The 24,315-nt window shown below is 45.7% G+C and overlaps 1 protein-coding gene across 7 annotated transcripts in view; it reads right to left on the bottom strand.

Annotated features, from left to right (window-relative positions):
• LOC135916679 (E3 ubiquitin-protein ligase SHPRH) overlaps positions 1 to 24,315 on the bottom strand; it is a 375,022-nt gene that overhangs the window by 191,605 nt on the left and 159,102 nt on the right. For all 7 annotated transcript variants that reach the window (XM_065450123.2, XM_065450124.2, XM_065450125.2 and 4 more), the window contains exons 11-12: positions 19,753 to 19,835; positions 2,857 to 2,951 (exon numbers count right to left, since the gene is read on the bottom strand). In XM_065450123.2, coding sequence (XP_065306195.2) covers positions 2,857 to 2,951; positions 19,753 to 19,835 — 178 coding nt within the window. The remainder of the gene's footprint in view (positions 1 to 2,856; positions 2,952 to 19,752; positions 19,836 to 24,315) is intronic.

The raw sequence follows: 24,315 nt of genomic DNA, 5'->3' as shown, positions 1-24,315 counted from the left end.
TTTGAACCAAGTTTGCACATAGGAAGTCAGTCAGCTCATACATGGTTACCCTTACTCCTATCTACTTAGTGCCACAGAAGACAGAATTTGCATCAGTCGCACATTGCACACACAATTCCACTGACATACAGTCAAACCTAAATTTAGTAAAATCTGATTTCACAACAATTTCAATTCAAGGAAATGCTTTCCATTTTTCAATGCATGCTCATGGTGCCTATAGTGTTGAAAAATCTCAAATTAATAGAATCGACTCAATGTCACACCACATTTAACAAGGGCTTGGAGAAAGACACGTATAAAGAAACACATCCCAGGAATCATGTTGTGTTCAAATTACGTCGAAATTTATTCACATATTGATCCAATAAGCCCATTATCATGCTGGTTTGAGGCAGACTGTTTTTTCTTTACAAAACTGGCTGTTGTGGTGTCTCTGCATTGCAAACTCAGCTAGGGCTCTACAAGATGGCACCATAACTGTCCCAGCCGAGTTGAAACGCACGGTCTGTTCGATTTGCCTGCACTTCCTGCAAGAGTTCTTTGCGCTGTTCCAACCTCGTGCAGCACCAGTTTAAAAGAGCAGCCGCAGCACAACACTAGGGCTCCCCAAAAACGAATCCACAAATGCCAGTGTAGTGCAGCTTGCACGCGTCTTTCATTGCTGGCATTGTCCAGCATGTGGTGTGATTGTATAAGGAATGCTCATTTTTGTTCAATTTGTGGCTGCAGTCCCGTGAGAAAATTGACATTGCCTTTCCAGCGCTCCAACAGCAAACATGGGCAGTACAGTAGACTTCCGTTAACTCAACTGCAGGTAATTAATTAAGGGAAAATGAGGCGTCCACCCAAACATAGCAACTACTACAAAGGAAACCCATACAGGTTCCTCAAAAGAAAGGCCTCACGGTTGAAGAAAAATTCGTCCAGGTCCGGGACTTGTACCCGGGACCACTGCCTTTCCGGGGCAGTCGCTCTACCATCTGAGCTAACCAGGCGGCTAGCAGCTGGCAGGGCAAAGTTGAATTTGTCAACAACGCGAAGCCAAGACAAGGCTTTGACGTAAGAGTTCTGTGGAAACTCGCAAGGTGGATCCACCTTGCGGGTTTACACAGAACTCTTATGTCAAAGCCTTGCCTTTGCTTTGAGTTGCTGACAAATTATACTTCGCCCTGAAATCTGCTAGCCGCCTGGTTAGCTCAGATGGTCCCAGGTTTGAGTCCCTAACCAGGACAAATTTTTCTTCAATTGTGAGGCCAATAAGCATACTCACAATCATTTACAGCTGTTCGTGACATTGCTGTGGCAATCTGAGCCCTTGTTTCACTCGCTATGTGCCTCTTGTACACGAGACTGTTAATGAGGCTTAGTACGCTTAATTACACGTGTGTGCACGCGCCCTGCAACAAGAAGTGGAAAAAAAACATCTATGTTTTGGGAAAGCTAGCAAAAAAGAAAGGCGCTAAGATGAAAAACTCCAAACGTCAAGAGGACATTTAAAGCCAACAAAAAGAGTGGGGGTCTAGCCAGTAAACTTATTAGGCATCTCGATGCTCATACTGTGACCTGATGCAGCACATGTGCGTGTGTAGTGCACATGGCTATCCATCGTCTGTTTGCAGATACCGCATGCATTTACCATCGCACTTACAACTTTTGCTTTTTCAAATAAACTTCAGTTGTTAGTCAGCACTCGTCATGTCTGTTCCTATTTTACTGTGTTGTGTAGCATGCGTGGTTTTTGTAAGATATAAACACTTCTACGCTGGCATGCTGGCCATCATGTCAGTCCATAATTCTACGCTGCAGTCATGTGATCCCACATTCTTTGACGGTACACCAAGGACTCCTAATAATGGTCGCACACCTGCAACAAGTGGAATGGTGCTGCCTATTGGACTAATGTACCTTGCAAACATGACCAATGTGTCATGTAATAAGTTATATTAATACACAGTTGACTTTCACAGTGTACATCGGAGAAGTGCTTGGCTGTCCTTCTCTCAGAAAGCAAAACACAAAAAATGATTAGAACAATAAACATTTGAGAAAAAGAAAGTAGCACAGTAGTTATCAACTGGAGACTGTGTAGTGGAAATTAAAGCTCCAACCACAGGAAAGCCATAGCTGTACGAGCATTAGAAGACGTCCACTGCAGTGTGTGCCATAACGTACAACCCAAACCTAAAGCAATGAAGCCAGTAGCATGCAGAGAAACACAGGACACAACTGAAGACAGCGAAATCTGGAGTCCTCTAAAGCCGAACAAGATGGTTCCATCATTATGCAGCCATTGACAAAGGGAAGTACTAGGCAGTATGATGTTGAAACCTGTAATGTTTGGTACTTGATAATTTTTTAAGAAAAACAGCACTGCAACAGAACCAATGAAATAATAATAAAATAAGCAAAATAACACAGGTACAGAGTTGTTTTGCTATCGTTTTTCTTTTTTTTATAGGTCCTGTTGTTGCACCATTTTACTCAAAACATTGCTCAAGCAACTAGCCCAGCTTGGCATCCTTGATGACCAAGTTGGGCTAATCATTTGGAATTGCCCACATGGCGTGGACCCCCTTGACCTCCTCAAGGTCAGACTCCAGAAGTTCATCTGAGAAAGCACCATAATATTTGATGACAAAGCACAGCTTCAACTGAGCAATGACGAGTATATTGCTTGTCCACTGATCCAAATGTTTTTCTGCAACTGTCACAGCACGTCACATTGGGCAAAGTTGTGCATTTGTTACTATGGTCACCGTTTCACACTTTGTACAAGAGTGCACATTTTGTTTTCATTACCTACAACATAGGAGAAACAAGAGGAATTCTTGATAGGATCACAAAAGTGCTTACCATTCATAGCTGACACCATTCGTCGATGCGCTTCTTCACATTCCACTGTTGTCTTTTTGATAAGCGATGCCAACAATTCGTCCATGGTTAATGAACTGCGGAGAGAAAAGTTCACATGAACTGTCACGCTGGCACATAATATTGCACAGTAAGCCTCAGCTGTTTGCAAGATATTCTTCATTTCACTTTGTTAGAAAATTAGAATACAAATTGAACAGTTTTTGCCGTTTCATTCAGTTCAATAATTCACTATCCAAAATTGTTGAATATTCGTTTCTGTTTGCACATAAGGGATAGGCACAAAACAAAGGTGACGGCAAGGGCAAAGGAGCCTGTGCTTGTCAAATTGTGTATGTGTGTATAGACATATCACATGTTTATGACAAATTGAAAGGACCATCACTGATTTATTCACTACGGACATAAATATTGATTCCACTATGGACATAAATATTAGCGTAAGAGCAGGAACATTTGAGACTTGGGAAATATTCTCGTGTGCACATTTTCTAAGCCTTGAACTACTATGTGTATAACATTACATCAAAATTTTAATTCTTATAAATTTACTTCCTTTTTTATTGCTGTTATTCATGAATAAACTACATATATACCAACGCTAAAATTTTTTTTTCTCACTTTAGAAAAATTATCTCACCCTAGAAAAATTATCATAAATTTTTTTCGAAATAGGTCCCTCTGAAGAATTTAAATCTGCAATAAAAAGAATCGACCCTGGGCAGTCGCATATGGCGAAAAAAATCGACCCTGAAAGGGTTAGGTACTGCTGTGCTGGAAATACTGATAAGAACACCAAATAGTGATCATAGGCCCCCCTAAGCAGCAAGTCAAAAACAACTGTGGATTGTTATTTTTTTATTTATTTATTGTTTCAAAATACTGATTGGCCCAAGCAGCAGTATGATATGATGATATGATATAAATATGAATATGATATAAAAAATAAGTTTTAAAAATATGGGTGCCAGAAATACAGCACTAATAAACAAAAAACTAGGAAATATGATTATCCACACTAACAAATGATCAGGGCTATATCTCTGCACCTGTAAAAACATCAATTCAGACTAATGTAACAGTATATATTCAAGTGCCTTGCAAAAGACAGTGGCATCAAAAACATCTTTAGAAAGGGCATTCCAGTCGGAAATCGTCCATGGGAAAAAACTCTTTTTAAATGCATTTTGTTTTTGCAAAAATCAGTTTCAGCACATGATCATGTGCGTGGCAAGTCCTACAAGTACTTAAGGATTCAACATATGAAGCTATAAGTATGTCTTGTTTACCTTTTAGTATATTATGCAAATATGCTGTGCGAGCATATCTTCTATGCATTTGTAATGTTGGAATGTCATTATCACACATACACTTAGTAGGGGAGTCACTGCTTTTATATTTCCCATAAATAAATCTGACAGCTTTCCTTAGTAATATCTCTAGCTTTTGTATATCCTGTCTAGTTTGGGGATCCCAAACCATGGAAGCATATTCTAGTTTAGACTTGACGTACAGGGTCCATTATAAAAGTATTGTGCATTCTCTGGGAAAAATAAATTTATTGACCGGACCTGTACAAACAGTTAAAATTCTTCTAAACACTCTTCCCCTGCATCAATACACTCATGGAGACGTGTCTGCCATACCTGGAAGGCACCCTGAATGTCCTCAAGGGCAATGTTTCTCAGAAACGCAGTAACATGCTTTTGGATGTTTAGATTTTGAATGTTTCCACGGTCTCCCAATGCTTTCCTTTCAGCGCTCTCTTCAGTCGGGGAAATGAAAAAAAAGTTGCTCGGAGCCAAGTCGGGACTGTAAGGGGGATGGGGGACCACCGGGATGTTGCTCTGGGCCAGAAAGTTGGTAATGATGAAGGATGTGTGGCTGGGAGCATTGTCATGGTGGAGCTTGACCATGTCCTTGATGTCAGTAATCACACGCACAACCCGGCGTTTCAATCTCTTGAGCACCTACAGGTAAAAGGCTCAGTTGAAAGTTTCTCCCTGCAATACAAACTCAAAACGTATGATTTCTCGGCCGTCAAAGAAGACAACGAGCATCGTTTTGATGCGAGACTTGCTCATTTGCACTTTCTTGGGGCGGCGGGATGATTTTGTGTGCAACTCGCTGCTCTGCCTTTTCGATTCTAGGTCGTACTCGAACATCCAAGATTTGTCTCCGGTTACGACAGAGTTAAGAAAGTCCGGCTCATGTTGAATCAAATCCACTGATTCTTGACAGCGCAAAACTCAGAAGTTCTTTCTGATCTTCCGTCAACACTTTGAACACAACCTTCATGCAGACCTTGTGCATTAACAGATCCTCAGGCACTATCCCATGTACTGCAAATGTGGACATGTGTAAGGTAGAACCCTCACCACATTTCCCGACCAGTTTTACCGTGCTGCCATGAATAGTCGCGTCATAATAAAATCATATGCATTACTTTCATAATGGACCCTGTAGGTATTGCATACCAATAATCTGAGCTTTGTTGGAGCTCTTCCTAATTTCCCCCATAAAAACACAACTTCCTAAAGGCTGATGCACAATTGTCAGATACATGAGCTGACCAGGAAAATTTCGAAGAGAATGTAACACTTAAATATTTGTGTTCAGTTACTTGTACTATTTCTTGATTGCAATGTGTATAGGCATAAATACTAGGGTGTACTTTGCATGTGATACTTGGTAAGACAATTTTTTGACAGTAACTTCCATGTCCTGTGTTTGACACCACTTCTCAACCTTTAACAATTGGTCCTGTAAAACAGCGTGGTCACTTTCGCAAAATACTATATTTATTCGAATCTAGGCCGATAGTTTTTTTTCAAATAATCATATCTACACTCTAGGGTTGGTTTAGATTCGAGGATTTTAAAAAACGTGCCAGTTTTTCATTGAAACTGCTAAATATGGTGCATAGCTAGCGCCATCTAGAAAAGTCAGTATCGCAGCTGCTACTAGCCGTGCCAGTAGCCAACCATACACAAGCGAGGTCGCCATTTTGACCTGTCATGTCGGCCGTATTGGTGTGCGGCATGGTGTTATTGCGATGGCACCAAGCAGGAGATGCCACTACAGTGCCGCTTTCAAGCGAAAAGTTGTGATAGCCGCAGAGGCATCGTCGAACCTTCAAGCTGGGCAGGACTTCAGTGTTGACAAGAAAAATGTCCGTCGTTGGAGAGGACAGCGATAGCAGCTTTTTGCATGCGCCGCAATGAGGACGGCATTTAGCGGACCAAAGAAAGGTTGTCACCACGAAGTGGAGACAGTTTTGGCCGACTTTGTTCGGACGGGCTGGGTAGTTGTAGCGGGGGACGACATCCCAGGTACTTTGATCGTGCGCGCCTTTACAAAGTGCAGCATATCTAATGCGCTTGACGGTGCTGAAGATGGTGCACTGTTTGAAGGTGACAGTGACAAGGAACACAGGGACAAGTCTAGCAGCGACGACGACGTTGAATGAGCTCTGCACGTGCAGATTCAATAAATGCTGTTTGCATTTTGTGAACGCTGTCCTCGCTTTTTTTGTTCGGCCTACATTCGAGGTAATATATATTTTTTTGTTGGATTCGGACTTTAGGGGGTCGGCTTAGAATCGGGGTTGGCTTAGATTCGAGTAAATATGGCATTTCTTTATATATAATACAGTAACCTGCAAAAAATTTTACACACAGTGAGACATTAATTCTATAAAGTCATCTACACTGGAATCTCGTTGATAAAATCTTTGCGGGAAACAAAAAATAAAATGTATCACCCAATAATCGTTTTATCCAAAGCAAGCTCCAAAAAGTAAGAACACAGGCTTACTTAGTTACAATCTCTCTGACAAATCTTTCTGTGGCATTCAGTAATACTGCTTCGCATAACACGAGCGTTATCCACAGCAGCATCCCTCAACATCACACGAACCGCAGCCAACACACTTTCAGTCAGAAACTTTAATACAGCTCATCAGTTTTCGCTGAACTTTCTTTTAAGTGCGGAGCACTTTAGGGGCCCAGGTTGTCGTCCGTCCACCATCATTGGGTGTCACGCACTCAGGATGATACCGGAACTAGTCAAGAGAAGGCGCCACAGCACCCAGGCTGATACAGAAACTTGTCGAGAGGGCGCCACAGCCTCTCGAGTGTCACGCACCTAGGCTGATACCGAAACTATTCAAGAGAGGGCTCCACAGCCTCTTGGGCATCACGCACCCAGGCTGATACCAAAACTAGTCGAGAGGGCACCACAGCACCCAGGCTGATACTGAAACTAGTCAAGAGAGGGTGCCACAGCCTCTTGGGCGTCAGGCACCCAGGCAATACAGAAACTACTCAAGAAAGGGCACCACAACCTCTTCACTCTTAAAAAAGTTTACACCCTTTGGGGCATATCTTGTCCCACAACAATAATCACCATCTTTGTTGCCTGCATTTCCTTTCTTTAATGGTACAAGCCCAGTACACTTCCAAGTCACGAACGGCATATGTGTTATCAGCGTGACATAGCATTCTCGACAAAAAAATTGCGAGTGCAGCATTTTCAAGAAAGGTAGCGCAAGCAAGGCAGATTATGATTATTGTTGTGGGACAAATATACACCCCAAAGGGTGCAACTGTTTTAAGAGGGGCGTCACGCAGCGAGGGTGATACTGAAACTAGTCAAGAGAGGGCACCACAGCCTCTTGGGCGTCACCCACTCCAGGCTGATGCCGAAACTAGCCAAGATAGGGCGCTACAGCACCCAGCTCGATACTGAAATTAGTCAAGAGAGGGCACCACAGCCTCTTGGGCATCACGCACACAGACTGATATCGAAACTACTCAAGAGAGAGCACCACAGCACCTGGGATGATACCGAAACTAGTCAAGAGAGGGCACCACAGCCTCTTGGGCATCACGCATCCAGGCTGATATCGAAACTAGTCAAGAGAGAGCGCCACAGCACCTAGGCTGATACCGAAACTAGTCAAGAGAGGGCACCACAACCTCTTGGGTGTCACACTCCCAGGCTGATATCGAAACTAGCCAAGAGAGGGCGCTACAGCACCAAGCCCGATAGCGAAACTAGTCAAGAGGGGGCACCACAGCCTCTTGGGCATCACGCACCCAGGCTGATATTGAAACTAGTCAAGAGAGGGCACCACAGCCTCTTGGGCATCACGCATCCAGGCTGATATCGAAACTAGTCAAGAGAGAGCACCAAGCACCTAGGCTGATATTGAAACTAGTCAAGAGAGGGCACCACAGCCTCTTGGGCATCACGCATCCAGGCTGATATCGAAACTAGTCAAGAGTGAGCGCCACAGCACCTAGGCTGATACCGAAACTAGTCAAGGGAGGGCGTGACAGCACCTAGCCCAATACCAATTTTAGTCAAGAGAGGGCACCACAGCCTCTTGTGCATCACGCACCCAGGCTGACATCGAAACTAGTCAAGCATAGAGTTAGTAGAACAACTCTAGAGGAAAAGCTGGGCCGGAAAACTGGGAACCTCTAGGGTGCTGCCCTGTTGCTACTGGTCAATGTGGCCAGTGCAGTTATTATTGAAAGAGCTGAAAAAAAGTACAGGTCACCTTATGCTTTGTCATTTAAAAACGCATACCTGATGGCTTTATGAAGGTGGTGCGTCAACATTAACTTTACAGAAAGCGATCGCTAAGTTCGTGACTTATGTAAATCACGATGTATGCATTCATGCAATAAAAGATGACACGAATTTTGGTTTCGAATATCTTTTTTTGGATGCATCATAGTTTCGTACAGTTTAGGTTTTACATGCGATCGCGCGTCGACATCGGACACTATGGCACATTCGTGCCTTATGTGCCACCAAAGCCCCGAAGTGGTCTGGCATATACCTTCACATGTAAGTAAACGAATGTATCTTCTTGTTCAGAACATCACGCGAGCAGACAGCTCTTGTGATGCATCACAATCGTTTGAGAAGCGTCACAGTAGAGCATTTTTCTACATGCAGAGTGGTGTTTTTATTTGTAGGTTTCCCTTCAGTAGGAAATTGCTGGACAGGCAGACCAGCGCACCGGAATTGTACTGGCGAATCTACAAACAAGTCACAGAATCTGAGTAATTGTTACACTTTGAACAATCATGCTTCTACAAACGCGCCACAGTAGAAAAACAGCCCGATGCCGAGTATTTCTGTTCCACGAAGCAATCAAGAGGAAATTGAGCGCATGAACCCACATATTAATAGCGTAGGCGTTTTATTAACTGTGTAATATTTTCAACACTTCCTTGCATCCCATTTCATGTGGCATATCTGCTCTGGTCACAAATTTGTGCAGCGAATCTATTTGCATGATCGACTCCGGGCCTGTGGGACCGTACACTTGCACTTGATGCTGAGTCTTTTACATGTATCCATAAACTGCAGATATGCACATCAGATCCCTACGAGCATTTTCAAAATTCAATTATTTTAGACAACAGGCACATATGCAATACTGACACAATACCACTAAGCAGCTGAGACACGCTTTTGTTGACCATACTCGCAGGTAAAGCAAGTAGATCATGTGGACAGCTCCAGCTCATTTTCCTTATATCAGTGTGTACAAGGGGTATGCCAAAATAATTTTTTTTTTCTCGCGCACCGATTATTTTGCTCTATAAGCTACAGACCCCACCACGTTAGCGTAACATGTCTTGAACATCACACTAATATATGCTTCAATTTACCAAGTGAGATGACTTACTTTATGGCTCATTCAGTTGAATCACACTGCAAGCTGCATTCATCAATCTTCAATTGGATTTTGCAAATGTTTAATGAAACATGTTTCCCTGTTATGCAGATATGCAGATTTGCAATGGCAAGCCCTTCTGTGTGTTCAAAAGGTAAAATTTAAGCTCTAAAATAAAGAAGGCATTTCACAACAAGCAAGAATGGTGAATGCATAGTATCAGAAGCCCAAGGTACAGAAATTATGAGAAGCGTCGAATGATATTAAGGAAAGAATGCTATTTCAAAATGCAATACTAGTGGAAGTCAAGCAAGTCAATACAGATAGAATACTCTGCAAAATTATGCGAGTGAGGGGATGTCAAACAATGGGCCAGGAAATGCGTTGTTTTTCTGCAAAACAAAAGCTGATGATTGACATTACATAAGTCGCTTTAGCATCATGAGACTGCTGCTTGATAAATTCAGAAATAAACCAAAAAACAAGACACGCAAAAATAAAAAATTTAGTGATGCTCTCTCCACACTGGGATAAATAAAAAGAAGCACATCACATCTAATGTGGACATATCAGACGCCTTGTGAAACACTAAAGGAAAAATTCAGTTTCGAGCTATGGCACTTGCCGCATAGATCTGCGGGGCCTTGCACTAATAGTGATAGTTAACACTGCATTTAGAAATTGAAAGCATTCATGCAGGCAAGGATAATTCTTCATATTTTTGGCTACCACTTCAAATGCCTCCACCAAGTGTTACAATGCTGCATGCAGCCATACTAAGGATCTCGCAGCAACACCTGCAGGTAAAAAGCAGAAGCAGTCAAAGTGCTGGTGTGTTCTGGACATTATGTCTGAAAACTTTTAGGCAAGAAGAGTGCAAGAAGCAAACACAACAACTGCATTTATTTCCATAATTCCCCATTTGAATGGCCTTTTCTTTTTGCTTAGACAATGCCTACGCCTAGCCACAGCAGCTCCCTCATACAGACTCCATAAGCCAAGAGGACATGGAGGCAAATGCAGGTAAGAGGCAAGAAGCAATGGCACTGGTATCGACATTCATCTAATTTCTTTCTTTTTCTTTCGTTTAGGCAGCCAGCACACCTCGAACGGCCACCTTGAACGCGGGTGTGTCACTCTAGTCACCAAGGGAACATTTCAGGGAAAGCGACAGGCAATGTGAACAGCCATTTGTAAACGATACTCTTTCTCTCGGATGACTCCTATGCCTTGCCACACCAGCTCACTTGTGCACAAAGATGCCGCCGAGGCACGTGCAGGTCAGAGGCAAGAAGCAGTGGCACTGGTGTCGACATTCACCCAATTTCTTTCTTTTTCTTACACTGAGGCAGCCAGCACACCTCGAACAGCCACCTTCACTGTGGGTGTGTCAGCAGATTCCTGTTGTACACAAGCTCATAATAAACTTCAGTAAACTTGAACCTGATAATAAACTTGAAGGCAAACGGGACATTGATGCATTCTTTTTTCAAACATTTATTGTACACATACAATATATTGCTACGAAACAGCCGCCACAGTGTGGCTGCACTGAGGAGGAGGAAGACGACGTGGGCCCGCTTGATATAGCGTCGCCATTTTGGCCTTCCGTTAGCATCTCTGTAAATAAAGTCCATATAGCATTGGACTTCAGCTACGCGTAACATTAATTTGGTGGAGGTGGACGTTCCCCGTACCCGTCATGGAGCTTCGCAACGGTCGCAACGGCGACAGTGCAACTTTGGCTCCTGCTGGCGGGACATCATCTACACAACCGTCTCCGCCTGCAGCCCCGACCTACGTCGCCGTTTCCCCCCCTCGGGATCCTGGTGTTTTCAACGGAGCCGGCAGTCCTGACGTTGACGACTGGCTCCGCTTATATGAATGTGTCAGCACCAGTCACAGGTGGGATCCGACTATTATGCTTGCGAACGTTCTTTTTTACCTCGACGGAGCTCCACTTGCATGGTTCCAGACTCACAAAGAGGAGATCTCGAGCTGGGATCTCTTCAAAGAGAAGCTCCGCAACCTTTTTGGCAATCCGTTCGGTCGCCAAGTCAATGCCAAGAAAGCCCTTTCCACACGTGTACAGACGTCGACCGAGTCCTACGTGTCGTACATTCTCGACGTCTTGGCCCTTTGTGCCAAGGCTGACCCGACCATGTCTGAGGACGATAAGGTTAATCACGTCCTCAAACGCATTGCTGACGACGCCTTCAATTTACTGGTGTTTACAAACGTCACCAGCATAGATACAATCCTCAAGAAGTGCCGCCGTCTCGAGCATGCTAAAAGCCGCCGGGTATCCCAGCACATCATGCGACTTCCCAACACAGCTGCTACGTCATCCTGTGATGATCTCTTCCACCAGCCGTTGCGATGTGACAACTTGACCCGCATCATTCGTCGTGAGGTCGAAGCGGCACAACCGGTGGCCCCTTCATTCCCGTTACCTGAACATTCTCCGGTGACAATCTCCTTGATCCAGGCGGTCGTCTGTCAAGAGTTGTCCAATGTTGGCGTGCAATCCATTCGTCCCGTACGCTCGGAACCTTTGTCTCCAAGCACGTCCCCACCGCACTTTTCTTACTCCTCTTATGGACAGCGCAACCCCTCCGAATGGTGAACCGTGGACGACAAGCCGATCTGTTTTAACTGCCGATGCATTGGACATGTCGCTCGCCACTGCCGCAGCCACTGGACTTCTCCGACACGCTATTCTCCTGATTACCACCGTCGCCCCTCCAGCGCATCCTTTTCCTTCACCCCTTCTATGCCCACCCCATCATCTGACCCTGCGACGCCTTTGACACGACCCCGCTACTCCCGCTCGCCTTCTTCCTCCCGTCGTTAATCTCGCTCGCCCCGTCACACCGTGCTCCTTCTAAGACCTACTCGCCGCACCACGACCGGAAAACTAGACAGTGCAGCTTCTGGAGCTGAAGCTGCAATGACGACATTAGCACGAAATCTTCGCTTCACATTACCTACGAACAAGAATCTTTTGGACGTTCTCGTCGACAATGTTCCTGTGTGCGCGTTGATTGACACCGGGGCGCATGTGTCCATTATGAGTGCTGCTCTTTCCCGTCGGCTCAAGAAAGTTCTGACGCCCGCCCTGAACCGAGTTGTACAAGTCACTGACGGAGGGACGGTCGCTATGGTTGGCATGTGGTCTGCCCGACTCACCATTGCTGAGAGACACACCGTCGTTCTCTTCACCGTCATCGAGCATTGCCCTCAAGGACTCATTCTTGGTCTGGATTTCCTTGCCAATCATTCTGCCCTCATTGACTGTTCGGGCGGCTCCCTACGCCTTGACTTGCCTCTTCTTGCCAGCCCTGTGGACCCGCCTCCAAGCCGTTTGAGCTGCATGGATGTTATTCGCCTACCGCCTAAATCTGTGACACACGTCGACTTGTTGTCCTCACCAGCTGTACTTGACAGTAATTACGTGGTCGCACCAGTTCCGGCAGTTATACTTACACATGGTGTTACCGTGCCGCACACTGTGCTGACAATTACAGGCAACCGCACCTGCCTTCCCCTTGTCAATTTCGCGCTAACCATGCAAGTTCTGCCTCAGGGGATTTCATTGGCTATAATTAGCGCTTTGCAGGATGAGATTGAGTCATTCACAGTGGAAGATCGTCACAGCTCAGCCCATACCGTGACATCATCGCACGGTACTGACGTCGACATTAAGAAGATGGTCTCCTCTGACCTTCCACCTGCTCAAGCTGAAGCTCTTTGCCACGTTCTTGAAGGCTATCACGACATTTTTTACTTTGACAATCGACCCTTAGGTCAAACGTCTGTCGTGACCCATCGCATAAACACTGGCGATGCGAACCCTATTCACCGACGTACATATCGTGTTTCTGCGTCAGAACAAGCTGTTATCCAACAGGAAGTCAAAAAGATGCTTGCAAAGGACATTATCGAGCCTTCCTGCAGTCCTGGGCTTCTCCCGTCGTACTTGTCAAAAAGAAGGATGGAACGTGGCATTCTTGTGTAGATTATTGCCACCTGAACAAAATCACAAAAAAGGACGTGTACCCTTTGCCATGTATTGATGACACTCTAGACTGCCTTTACGGTGCCACCTATTTTTCTTCTATCGACTTACGGTCCGGATACTGGCAGATATCCGTCGACGACATGGACAGAGAGAAGACTGCATTTGTTACCCCTGATGGCCTTTATCAGTTCAAGATGATGCCTTTCGGTCTCTGTAACGCACCCGCCACCTTCGAACGAATGATGGACTCTTTGCTTCAGGAGTTCAAGTGGTCCACCTGTTTGTGCTATCTGGACGACGTCATCGTTTATTCGGCCACATTTTACACGCATCTAGACCGTCTTTCAGCGATTCTTGATGTGTTCCACTGCGCCGGTCTCCAGTTGACCTCGTCAAAATGTCACTTCGCTCGCCACCAAATCACCGTCCTTGGACACCTCGTGGACGCCAGAGGCGTGAGACCTGATCCAGACAAGATTCACGCCATCACAAACTTTCCTGTTCCGAAGTCTACCAAGGACGTTCGTAGTTTCGTAGAGCTATGCTCTTATTTCCGACGCTTTGTGAAGGATTTTGCGACCATCGCCCATCCCCTTACCGACCTCTTGAAGAAAGACGCCCCATTTTCTTGGGGACCTGACCATGCCGCATCTTTTTCACAGCTCACTACTCTCCTACCACGCCTCCAATTCTGGCCCACTTTGACCCATCTGCCTCAACGGAAGTTCGAACTGATGCCAGTGGTCATGGCATAGGAGCAGTGTTAGCACAACGCCAGCATGGACATGATCGCATTATAACCTATGCCAGCCGACTTCTATCATACACCGAGCGCAATCATTCAATCACAGAGCGCGAGTGCCTCGCTCTTGTGTGGGCTGTTGCGAAGTTTCGTCTATGCTTGCATGGACGCCCCTTCTGTGTCATCACTGATCACCACGCGCTCTGCTGGCTATCCTTGCTTAAGGACCCCACGGGACGACTCACTCGCTGGGCGTTACGCCTGCAAGAATATACCTTCTCCATGGTATATGAGACGGGACACTTGCACCAGGATGCCGATTGTTTATCCCACTACCCCGTCGACGAACCAACTGATGCGGACGCCATCGCTTGTGTTTTCTCTGTGTCCCAGTTGCTTGAAATCGGCAACAAGCAACGCCGCGATCCTTCATTACAAGCCTTCATCAACCATCTGGAGTCAACGCCTGGCGACGCCTCTCTCCGGATGTTTCTCCTGAAGGAGGGGACATTATACCGCCGCAATCTCGATCCACATGGCCTTGACCTTCTACTCGTAATTCCATCGCACCTGCGTCCAACTGTCCTCCAACAACTTCATGATGCTCCCTTGGCTGGACGCTTGGGTGTCCCGCGCACATACGACCGTGTACGACGTCGATTCTTTTGGCCGGGTCTCGCCCGCTCTGTGCGGCGCTACGTTGCCGCTTGTGAGCCCTGTCATCGCCGGAAAAAGCCCTCCACACCTCCAACTGGATGTCTCCAGCTGACTGACATCCCACCGGAACCCTTTTTCCGTGTTGGCTTAGACCTGCATGGACCGTTTCCTCTCTCTGGCTGTGGAAATAAATGGGTCGCCGTCGCTACTGATTATGCTACGTGGTACGCAATCACCAGAGCCCTCCCGACAAGTTGTGCTACCGACGTTGCTGACTTTCTGCTCTATGACATAATTTTAGTGCACGGTGCTCCGCGCCAATTACTCACTGACCGTGGCCGCAGCTTTCTGTCGGCAATCGTCGAGGACATCCTCCGCTCCTGCTCGACGAAGCACAAGTTTAGCACATCCTACCACCCACAGACTAACGGCCTCACGGAGCGCTTCAACCAGACTATCAGCGGCATGCTTTCGAAGTATGTCGCGACCGACCACCACGACTGGGATCTTCACTTACCATATGTGACGTTCGCGTATAATTCATCGCGTCACGACACCGCCGGCTATTCACCATTCTATCTCTTGTATGGCCGAGAACCCGCGTTGCCCTTAGACACTTTGTTGCCCTCGGCCAAGCATTCAGCCACTGAATACACCCGCAACGTGATCGCACACGCCGACCACGCACGCCAGCTCGCCCACACCCGTCTCGAGGCTTCACAGGAGAATCAGAGACGCCTCTATGATTGCCACCATCGCGACGTGCACTTTACTCCGGATTCTCTGGTGCTTCTCTGGTCACCCATTGGACGTGTGGGCCTTTATGAAAAGCTGCTGTCGCGCTACACTGGCCCATACCGTGTGGAGCGACAAGTGACCGATGTCACGTATGAAGTCATCCCCGCCGACCTCTCAGCGTCATCGTCGTAGCAAGTGACATCGTTCACGTGGCGAGACTATAGCCATACCACACACCTTCAACCGCGGATGTGTAGATTAAGCACCGGGACGGTGCTTCTACTGCCGGGGTTGATGCGACGGAACAGCCGCCACAGTGTGGCTGCACTGAGGAGGAGGAAGACGACGTGGGCCCGCTTGATATACTTTGCAGTGCTACATAGCGTATTTTGAAGCTTCCCCCTATGTTTTGCACCTTTAATTATGTATGTGTTGTGTGGCCCTCAATGCAGTTTATGTTGTAGCAGCTGCTTTGTCTGTGTATCGCACATTGGCTTAAGCTTGTGATATGCACATACTTCTCTCACATATACAAAATAAGGTTCTATGTAGTCCTCAGTGTTACAATAAAAACTGAAAGTAAACAATCCGAGCATGTAATTGTGTTTATTACAGTGATTCCTATGACAGTTACTGACAAGTTGACATCTTGAACTGGTCAATCTGTCATGGCAAGGAATTGTATGTATACATATAGAAAAAAAAGGGGGTATGTGTGCGTGTTTGTAGTGGGGGGGGAGGCGTGTATAGGATTAGGCCGGTACAAAAAATGTACCAACACCGTCCTCTAGACCCATTCCGTTAGGGTACCGTAACAAAGCGTATTATGCAGAAAGTTCATACAAGTAACTCTGATATTACTACATACGGCCAACGACGCGAGCTACATATGCCATGACTCGCATTCGCGACTGCACCGGATGTCCCCCATATTATTCTGGTTAATCGTGCTCACTGCACCAAGGTAAAAGAAATATCATGGGCGCAGGTGCCTTTAATGTATCTCGATCTCGCGAGGCACCGCTGTGCGTGCCAGGGGAGCTACAGCTGGATCATTACTTATAATAATAATTTAAAAAAAAAAGATCTATTGTTGCGACGATATATCGCGAAAGCGGCTTTTGCAACATACCGTGCCCATGCAAAGAGAATTATGGAACGCCAACAAGGAATTTGACCACAGCTTCGAGCTCGTAACCTCGTCGAGTGACACTACTGCAATAGGCGTGACCGCTGAAAACTGCACAGCGCCGGAAACTTCAACAAGATCACCCTTCGATTGCATAACTGCCACCTGCACGGCCAACATGGACCACACCATTCCGCAACATAGAAAAAAGAACCAACTTATAAAGCCCAAACACACGGCTGCACGCACACCACTTCACGACACTACAAGCGAGACGCCATGCTGCTACGCTGCTACGGATTAAAACTGACTACTGTCACCAAGCCTAGCAAGCGTCTCAGGAGCTGGCAACCTCAGCGCGTAGCAACATGGCGGCGCTCTTCAGGTTACCAATATCAATGCATGGGCCCTATGGGTAGCTTGTCCTCTAGGGTCAGTATAGTAACTCTATGTAGTCAAGAGAGGGCACCACAGCCTCTTGGGCGTCACACCCCCAGGCTGATATCAAAACCAGCCAAGAGAGAGCGCCACAGCACCTAGGCTGATACAAAAACTAGTCAAGAGAGGGCACCACAGCCTCTTGGGCATCACGCACCCAGGCTGATATCGAAACTAGTCAAGAGAGGGCACCATAGCCTCTTGGGCGTCACACTCCCAGGCTGACGCCGAAACTAGCCAAGAGAGGGTGCTCAGCACCCAGCCCGATACCAAAACTAGTCAAGGGAGGGCACTACAGCTCTTGGGCGTCAAGCACCCAGGCCAATGTCGAAACTAGTCAAGAGAGAGCGCCACAGCACCTAGGCTGATGCCGAAACTATTCAAGAGAGGGCACCACAGTCTCTTGGGCATCACGCACTCAGGCTGTTATCGAAACTAGTCAAGAGTGAGTGCCACAGCACCTAGGCTAATACCGAAACTAGTCAGTAGAGGACACCATAGCCTCTTGGGCATCACGCACCCACGCTGATATTGAAACTAGTCAAGAGAGGGCACCACAGCCCCTTGGGCATCACGCCCTCAGGCTGATATCGAAACTAGCCAAGAGAGTGCGCTACAGCACTCAGCCCGATACTGAAATTAGTCAAGAGAGGGCACCACAGCCTCTTGGGCATCACGCACCCAGGCTGATATCGAAACTAGTCAAGAGAGAGCGCCACAGCACCTAGTCTGATACCAAAACTCGTCAAGTGCCACCGCCTCTCTGAATAGACCCTGCAAACAAAGAGCCGGTCTTTCTCGCCATGGACGCCAAACAGTTGGCACGGTTCGAGCAACAGCGGGCACTTGAAGCACAGGGTACTCACAACAACAACACATGGAAAACAGTGGCAAATCACTGCTCCGTACTTCCTACAGCTTTTACGTTGAGTGGAACTGCATCCACTTTTTTTCAATGTCCGAAAACAAGTTCTTTTGGAAGTCAAATAAAGAAGCCACCATTTCCTAAAATGAGCATTTGCGATGAGGTCCCAAAGGGTGTCTAATTCTGTGAGCGCGTCCCCAGCAGTTGAGCACTGGTCGCCGCAGCTGTCACCCCCTCCTTCGGTTCCGTCATATTAGTCATCACCATCGCGCAAGCGACAGCTGAAGCAAGCAGATGATACTAGACGTGAGTACGAAAATAGTGGCGGGCAGGTCCGCATGACACGTTTCCCGCGCTTTCATCGTTGAAGGGGCAGCTCTTATTTGTCTCCTTCACTCGCGGCTCGTGTGCCACTGTGCCACAATTTAAATCAGTCCAGGACTGATCCCTTTGTCTCCTTCACTCGCGGCTCGTATGCCACTGTGCTGCAATTTAAATCAGTCCAGGACTGATCCCACCCGCGGCACGAAAAACCTACTTCGCGGTAGCTTTCGTGGCGCACTTTTTCCACAAGCCTGGCCGGCCCTTAACACGTTCCTGGGTCGTTGGAGTGTAATTTAATCTAGTATGCATGAATATAAAGCTACAAGTTTCAGAAATACCACTTTGCAGTCATATTATCCAATTTCAGGCAAAAATGCGATTATATCAACCGTATAGAAATGTATTGCTCCTATGGGGTGTTGGCCAGGAAAAAAGAGATGCATTATCCCGAAAAATGTATTACCTAGAATCGTATCAACGAGATTCTACTGTACATACATTAAAAACATCGAATGACCCAGTACACTGCCCTGCAGCACACTAGAAGAGACAAGAAGGATATCGTCTCTAGGCCTCCCAAGCAATGCATCACCTCCAGTCAAAGAATGGCACAAGGCAGATGTTGCAATCGAACCACTACACAGATTGTGGACTCAGCAAAAATTTCTTGCTGCGCAGCAGGAAATGATTATGATCTGAATCATGCTGTTCTAGTTGCATTGCTATATGACTGAGGTAGCACAGTACTAGAAGTTCTCAGGCTTAGAATTCCTCTTTTGAGAAGCTGAAATCGTCTGATGCAGCTACACTCGCAAATATACTGACATGCCTTTTGATCTGACTGATCCCTAAATATCCCGTCAAGCTCAGTGCTGGTGCAATTGAGTGCCCTTGATGCAGGCTTATGCCCAGTCTGGCTGTGAGCCCGTTCTCCTGGTAGCTTTTATGACAGAAAGTATTTAACAAAATAATTTCTGGCAGCACACATATTTCCACATTCTTTCCCATTTATTAAAGCATAGTGCCATATACCACATGCTAAGACTATTTAGATGATGCCAGAAAGGGCATGACTTGCGCTATTCTAGGCACAATGCATGTTCCTGTGGCCATGCCATCCAAAGAACTAAAAATGGGGGGTTAACAGCAAGAGCTTAGCAGATTTTAGAAACATAGTTGCTGGCTGCAAAGTCTGGAGACCTTCACTTGAGAACTAACTGGAGACTGTGAAAGCCTGAGACCATGCAGCTTGTAGCTGCCCACTTACTCAGTCCTCATTGGTAGGAAGGCACCCCGTACAGCACGAGGATGGCAGCAGGCCTGCCGCAACCGAACCAGTGGCTGCAGGAGCTGCAATCCAGAACAGTAATACATTTGCAAGACCAGCTGACTGCAGCACTGACAGCATAGTGCAAAATGCAGGAGCTTCGCATTTCATGTCTAACACGGCATATCGCCTCTTATATCACAGTCACACGGGCACTTTCAAAGTCCTTTGAACCAAAGATCCTTTACTTCAAGGGAGAATGCGTGCTGTCACACAGGCACAGCAAAGGAGCCCTACTGGAAGGAAGCTTTGAGTCAAAAGAGTATGCGTTCATCCTTTGAAACCTCAAGGGAATACTCTCGAGCCTAGAGGGCGTCCAACAGCAGAAAAAAAATGTCTAAAGATATGGAAGTTAACATTTTACCTCTTCAGAACAAGCTTATAGGTACTGAATATTATTACTAAAGCACTAAACACTTTCGTGACATCCGCAATCTCCACCATGAAAGCGCCGGTACAGCAGCGCCGGCACGGCCTGTCGTCAGCAGCAACATCGACACAACACGGGTTGCATGTGCGATTAGGTTCTTTGGTTAGCAGCTGCTAGGCATCCCAGTCTCCTCTGCTTTTTTCTGCGTGTCTTCTTCCCTCGTCACTTCAGTTTTGTAATTCCTTATTTAACCGCGTTTACGCGTACCTACTGCTGCCTAGCCATAAGGAACGAAACAAAGCAGCTGAAGCAAGGGCAACAACGAATAATTGACGCCAACATGCAGTGTACGAAGCGGTAAACATGGTGGCCATGATTACAATAAATACATCTCTATTTGGTAAAGTAATGCCTTTACTATGCGTGCATTTCGTTTTGATGTTTCTATGTACTAGAAAAAATAAATATTGCTGAAAAAAATATGACAAATTTATTATAAGATTCATTTGGGCCATATCTTTTTATTACTCTCGAGGCGATAGCAGCGCTAAGGATACATTGCAGTTTCTGTTAAAAGCTTCAACGGAGACATTGTGGAGACTGTGTAGCACCGACACATATCCCTTGAACTAATGTGCCTTTGAAAACTCAATGCTCCTTAACTTCAAAGGACCTTTGGCATGCTCATGTGACTGGGGTATTACTGTCACTATCCCCCGAATTTTTGCACTACAACATTTAACCTCAACTTGTATCTGTATGAAACCCCTCAACAGAAAGGTCGTTGCACTTTAGTAACATTCCTCTAAAATTCCCAAGCAAAAATTCCAGAACCAGGCACTCTGAAGTGATAGCACTGGAGCAGAGACATGTTTCTTACGTAACTGCTCAATGCTGGAATCGCTAAGATACATTAGCAAAGCAACTTTGTTGACTTGAGCTGATCAGCAGTACTCTCCTACAGTCGATGGAATGAAAGATATTCAATTTAACACGCAAATAGAGGGGAACAAATGTACAATAAACTTTCTTCGTGGGACAAAAACATGATACCCAGCATTAAGCCATCTGGCATTATGGCACCAAAATTCATAGGGAGTCGAACCCTCGACATTTGGTGAGAGTCCCACCGACTACCTGTGTTTTTACCTAAGGCACATTCAATTAAGACCCACTACCTTTGGTGGGAGTCGAACCTTCGACCTTTGATGGGAGGTGAACCCAAGACCTTTAGTGTTAAGACGAATCAGGCCATCAATTTCTTTATAAGAAAGCATGAAGCCAAGGCAAAGAAGAAGCGTCAGCTCGACCTGTGGTGTTAAATAAGGAAAATTTAATTAAGGCACAGTTAATTCAATATAGTTAATTAAGGCACTCGAACCCAGGACCTTTAGTAAGATTTGAACCCACTTGGAGATGTGGCATACCCACCATATCTCCAAATTGGATCCCAATTGCCATAACAAATGTTGAGAGTCCAACCCTCAACTTTTGGAGGCAATTGAACCCAATGGGAGATATGGGCGAACTGACCATATCTGCAATGGATTCCAATTAACATTGTGAAGGTCACAAGCCATACCAACGACCTCTGGTAGGAGTCAAACCCATTACCTTTGGGGTTAAATAGGCGAAGTTAATTAAGGCACTTGAAAAAGTCGAATACTTGACCCTTGGTTGAAGACTAACAGACAACCTGTAGGTTAATTAAGGCGAAGTTAATTAAGGCAAATTTAATTAGGCTATATTTAATTAGGGCACAGTTCATTAAGATATAGTTGACTCTTTCCTTACCACGGTAAACAGCCATTTTTTGCTAAGCATCTACATATCTTTTTTCTTGGGAACATTTTGCTGCACAATGAATTGTTATATATGACAATGTAGCTGATTGTTTTGCCTTTCCAATGTAATAAAATACAAAGTAAGCACTGCCACATTACTCGATAGTTTATTGCTGAAAGTTGAAGAAAAGGAAGGAAATCATACATGCGAAGATACGAAATTGCCGCTATACTTCCCTACACATAGAATAAAAATAAACTGGAATATACAAATGATTGTCCGTGTCCTCAGGTACGATTCCTGCAAATTTGAGCACTCTAGGTAAGAAAGCACATATTTAAACGACCCTTGACCTCAGCGCTCATGACACATGCACCAATCAGCAAAATAGTTGCGCGTAGTGGTAAAACAAAGGTGCGTTTCACAGGTGCTGCAAAAAATGTTTGTCTTACTTCTTTCTTGGTATTCTCACAGCATTGCTTGCAGTTTCTTTGGTTGTCAACCTTCTCAGGCTTGTGGCAAATCCAGTCGGGTGGCAGATAAGATATGCTAGCTGGTTGATCAATATCAAGATTCAAAATTTGCTTGAAGAGCATCTCTCGAAAAGAAAGCTGGTCAAAGCGGGCACTCAGACGTAACTCAGAAGTGTCGGGGTGCTCATTGCGATGCTATTGAAGTAGAACAAAACTATTTACATGAGTGATATCTATGCAGTGGAAAAAGAGCGTCTTCCACCAGCGCACACATTTACGAAGGACATTGTATGTGCCAATGATCTAATCAGATTTGTCAACCCCCAGCATACCTGCGTTGTACTCATGCACCAATAAGGGCTTTTTTATGGGCCTCTCGCTCCATTTGTTGCCCACTTTTCTGACTTAGAGCCCAATGGTGCTTCCACTGAAGAAACAAGACATTTTCTTCCCTGACCGAACGAATGTCTCCACATTGAGCTTTCTTTTCCCATATTAAATTTTTCAGATCGCCAGGGAAGTCTCGACGGTCTTTTCTCATTGTTCCACATGCCAGCGTTTTGCACTGAAGGAGGTGTCCGAAAAGGTGCTTCGAATTATAAAGATTGTCCATGTAAATTCTGTACCTTTGTGCAACATATTTATCATAAAGTTTACTGACTACATCAAAAGCCAAGCCATGCAGTCCCAGTGTCTCCCACTTACCAGTGTAAACGAAGAACTGCAATGTGTATCCAGTTTCCAACTCAGCTAAAACTCACAATTTGTAACCCCACTTTGTCATCTTGTCACGAACATATTGCCTGATTCCCAAGCATGCTTTAGATTTGACCATCTTTTCATCAACTGCAATGGCTTCCCATGGATGAAAAAATTGTGCCGTTGCCTCGTTGATCTGTTGAAGCAGCACCCATACTTTCTGCAGTTTGCCAGCTAAAGCAGCACCATCATCCTCAGGGTCCAATCATGTAAGAAGGCAAGTAGGGACAAGAAACACTTCCTGCTCATGATCTTCCCTGGAAGTAGACCGCCGTAGATAGTTCCAGTGTTCCAATACAAATGGAGCGAAGTAGTTGCACGATGTCCATGTAAATCAACAGTGCAATTAAACGCAACATCTCAGGGGGCGTGACCTCTAGCCAAGAACCATCTGTCTGAGCATAGCTGGGCTTCTCAAAAATCTTCATCCATGCATACTTGTTGGTGTGCGCACAGAAAGTGGCAATCATGTCAGCGGTAAAAAACATCATGAACATGTCCAGTGCACTGAGAAACCTCCGTGTCTCACTCCGGCGCGTCACATTCAGGTGTACGCCAGGTGCATGTTTCAGTGAGAACTACTTGACTTGGCACAGTGTGCTTGATAAAATATCGCCTCCATATGTAGTTGACACCTTAAAAGAAAAATTTAAATAGGTGTCATCACTTACAAAACACGTACACCGTATACCAACACTGACATCTGAAACTATGCTTACCTTGCCACACTAGTTGAAGGTCCGGGCTGCCTAGACAAATCATCGCTGTCGGAGTCGAAATCAGACAATCCAATGTCCTCTATGGACGTCTCATTATCGCTCGCATCGAGAATATCAGCATCAGAAGCAGTGGAATCACTTTGAGAAGACTTCTCCTTTAGCGATGCGCAACTCGTTTTCGGCAGCATGTTGCAAAAACTCCGCACTATCTCCTCCACTGATCTTTTATTTTTTTTCCGCAGGAACCCTCACACCGGAACCAAAAAAAAAGAAAAGAAAGAAAATGCGCAGTAGTTCTACTATTACTGGCCAGATGTGTTAAGTGTCCGTTAAACTCCATAAGCACGGAGTTTAATTTTTGGCAGGGCATTCAAAACCATCGATCCATAGTGATCGA

This window comes from Dermacentor albipictus, chromosome 5, assembly GCF_038994185.2.
Source record: "Dermacentor albipictus isolate Rhodes 1998 colony chromosome 5, USDA_Dalb.pri_finalv2, whole genome shotgun sequence".
In the NCBI taxonomy this organism is placed as follows: domain Eukaryota; kingdom Metazoa; phylum Arthropoda; class Arachnida; order Ixodida; family Ixodidae; genus Dermacentor; species Dermacentor albipictus.
The sequence above is the reverse complement of the archived record's forward strand: the minus strand, read 5'-3'. Positions and strand labels throughout refer to the sequence as shown.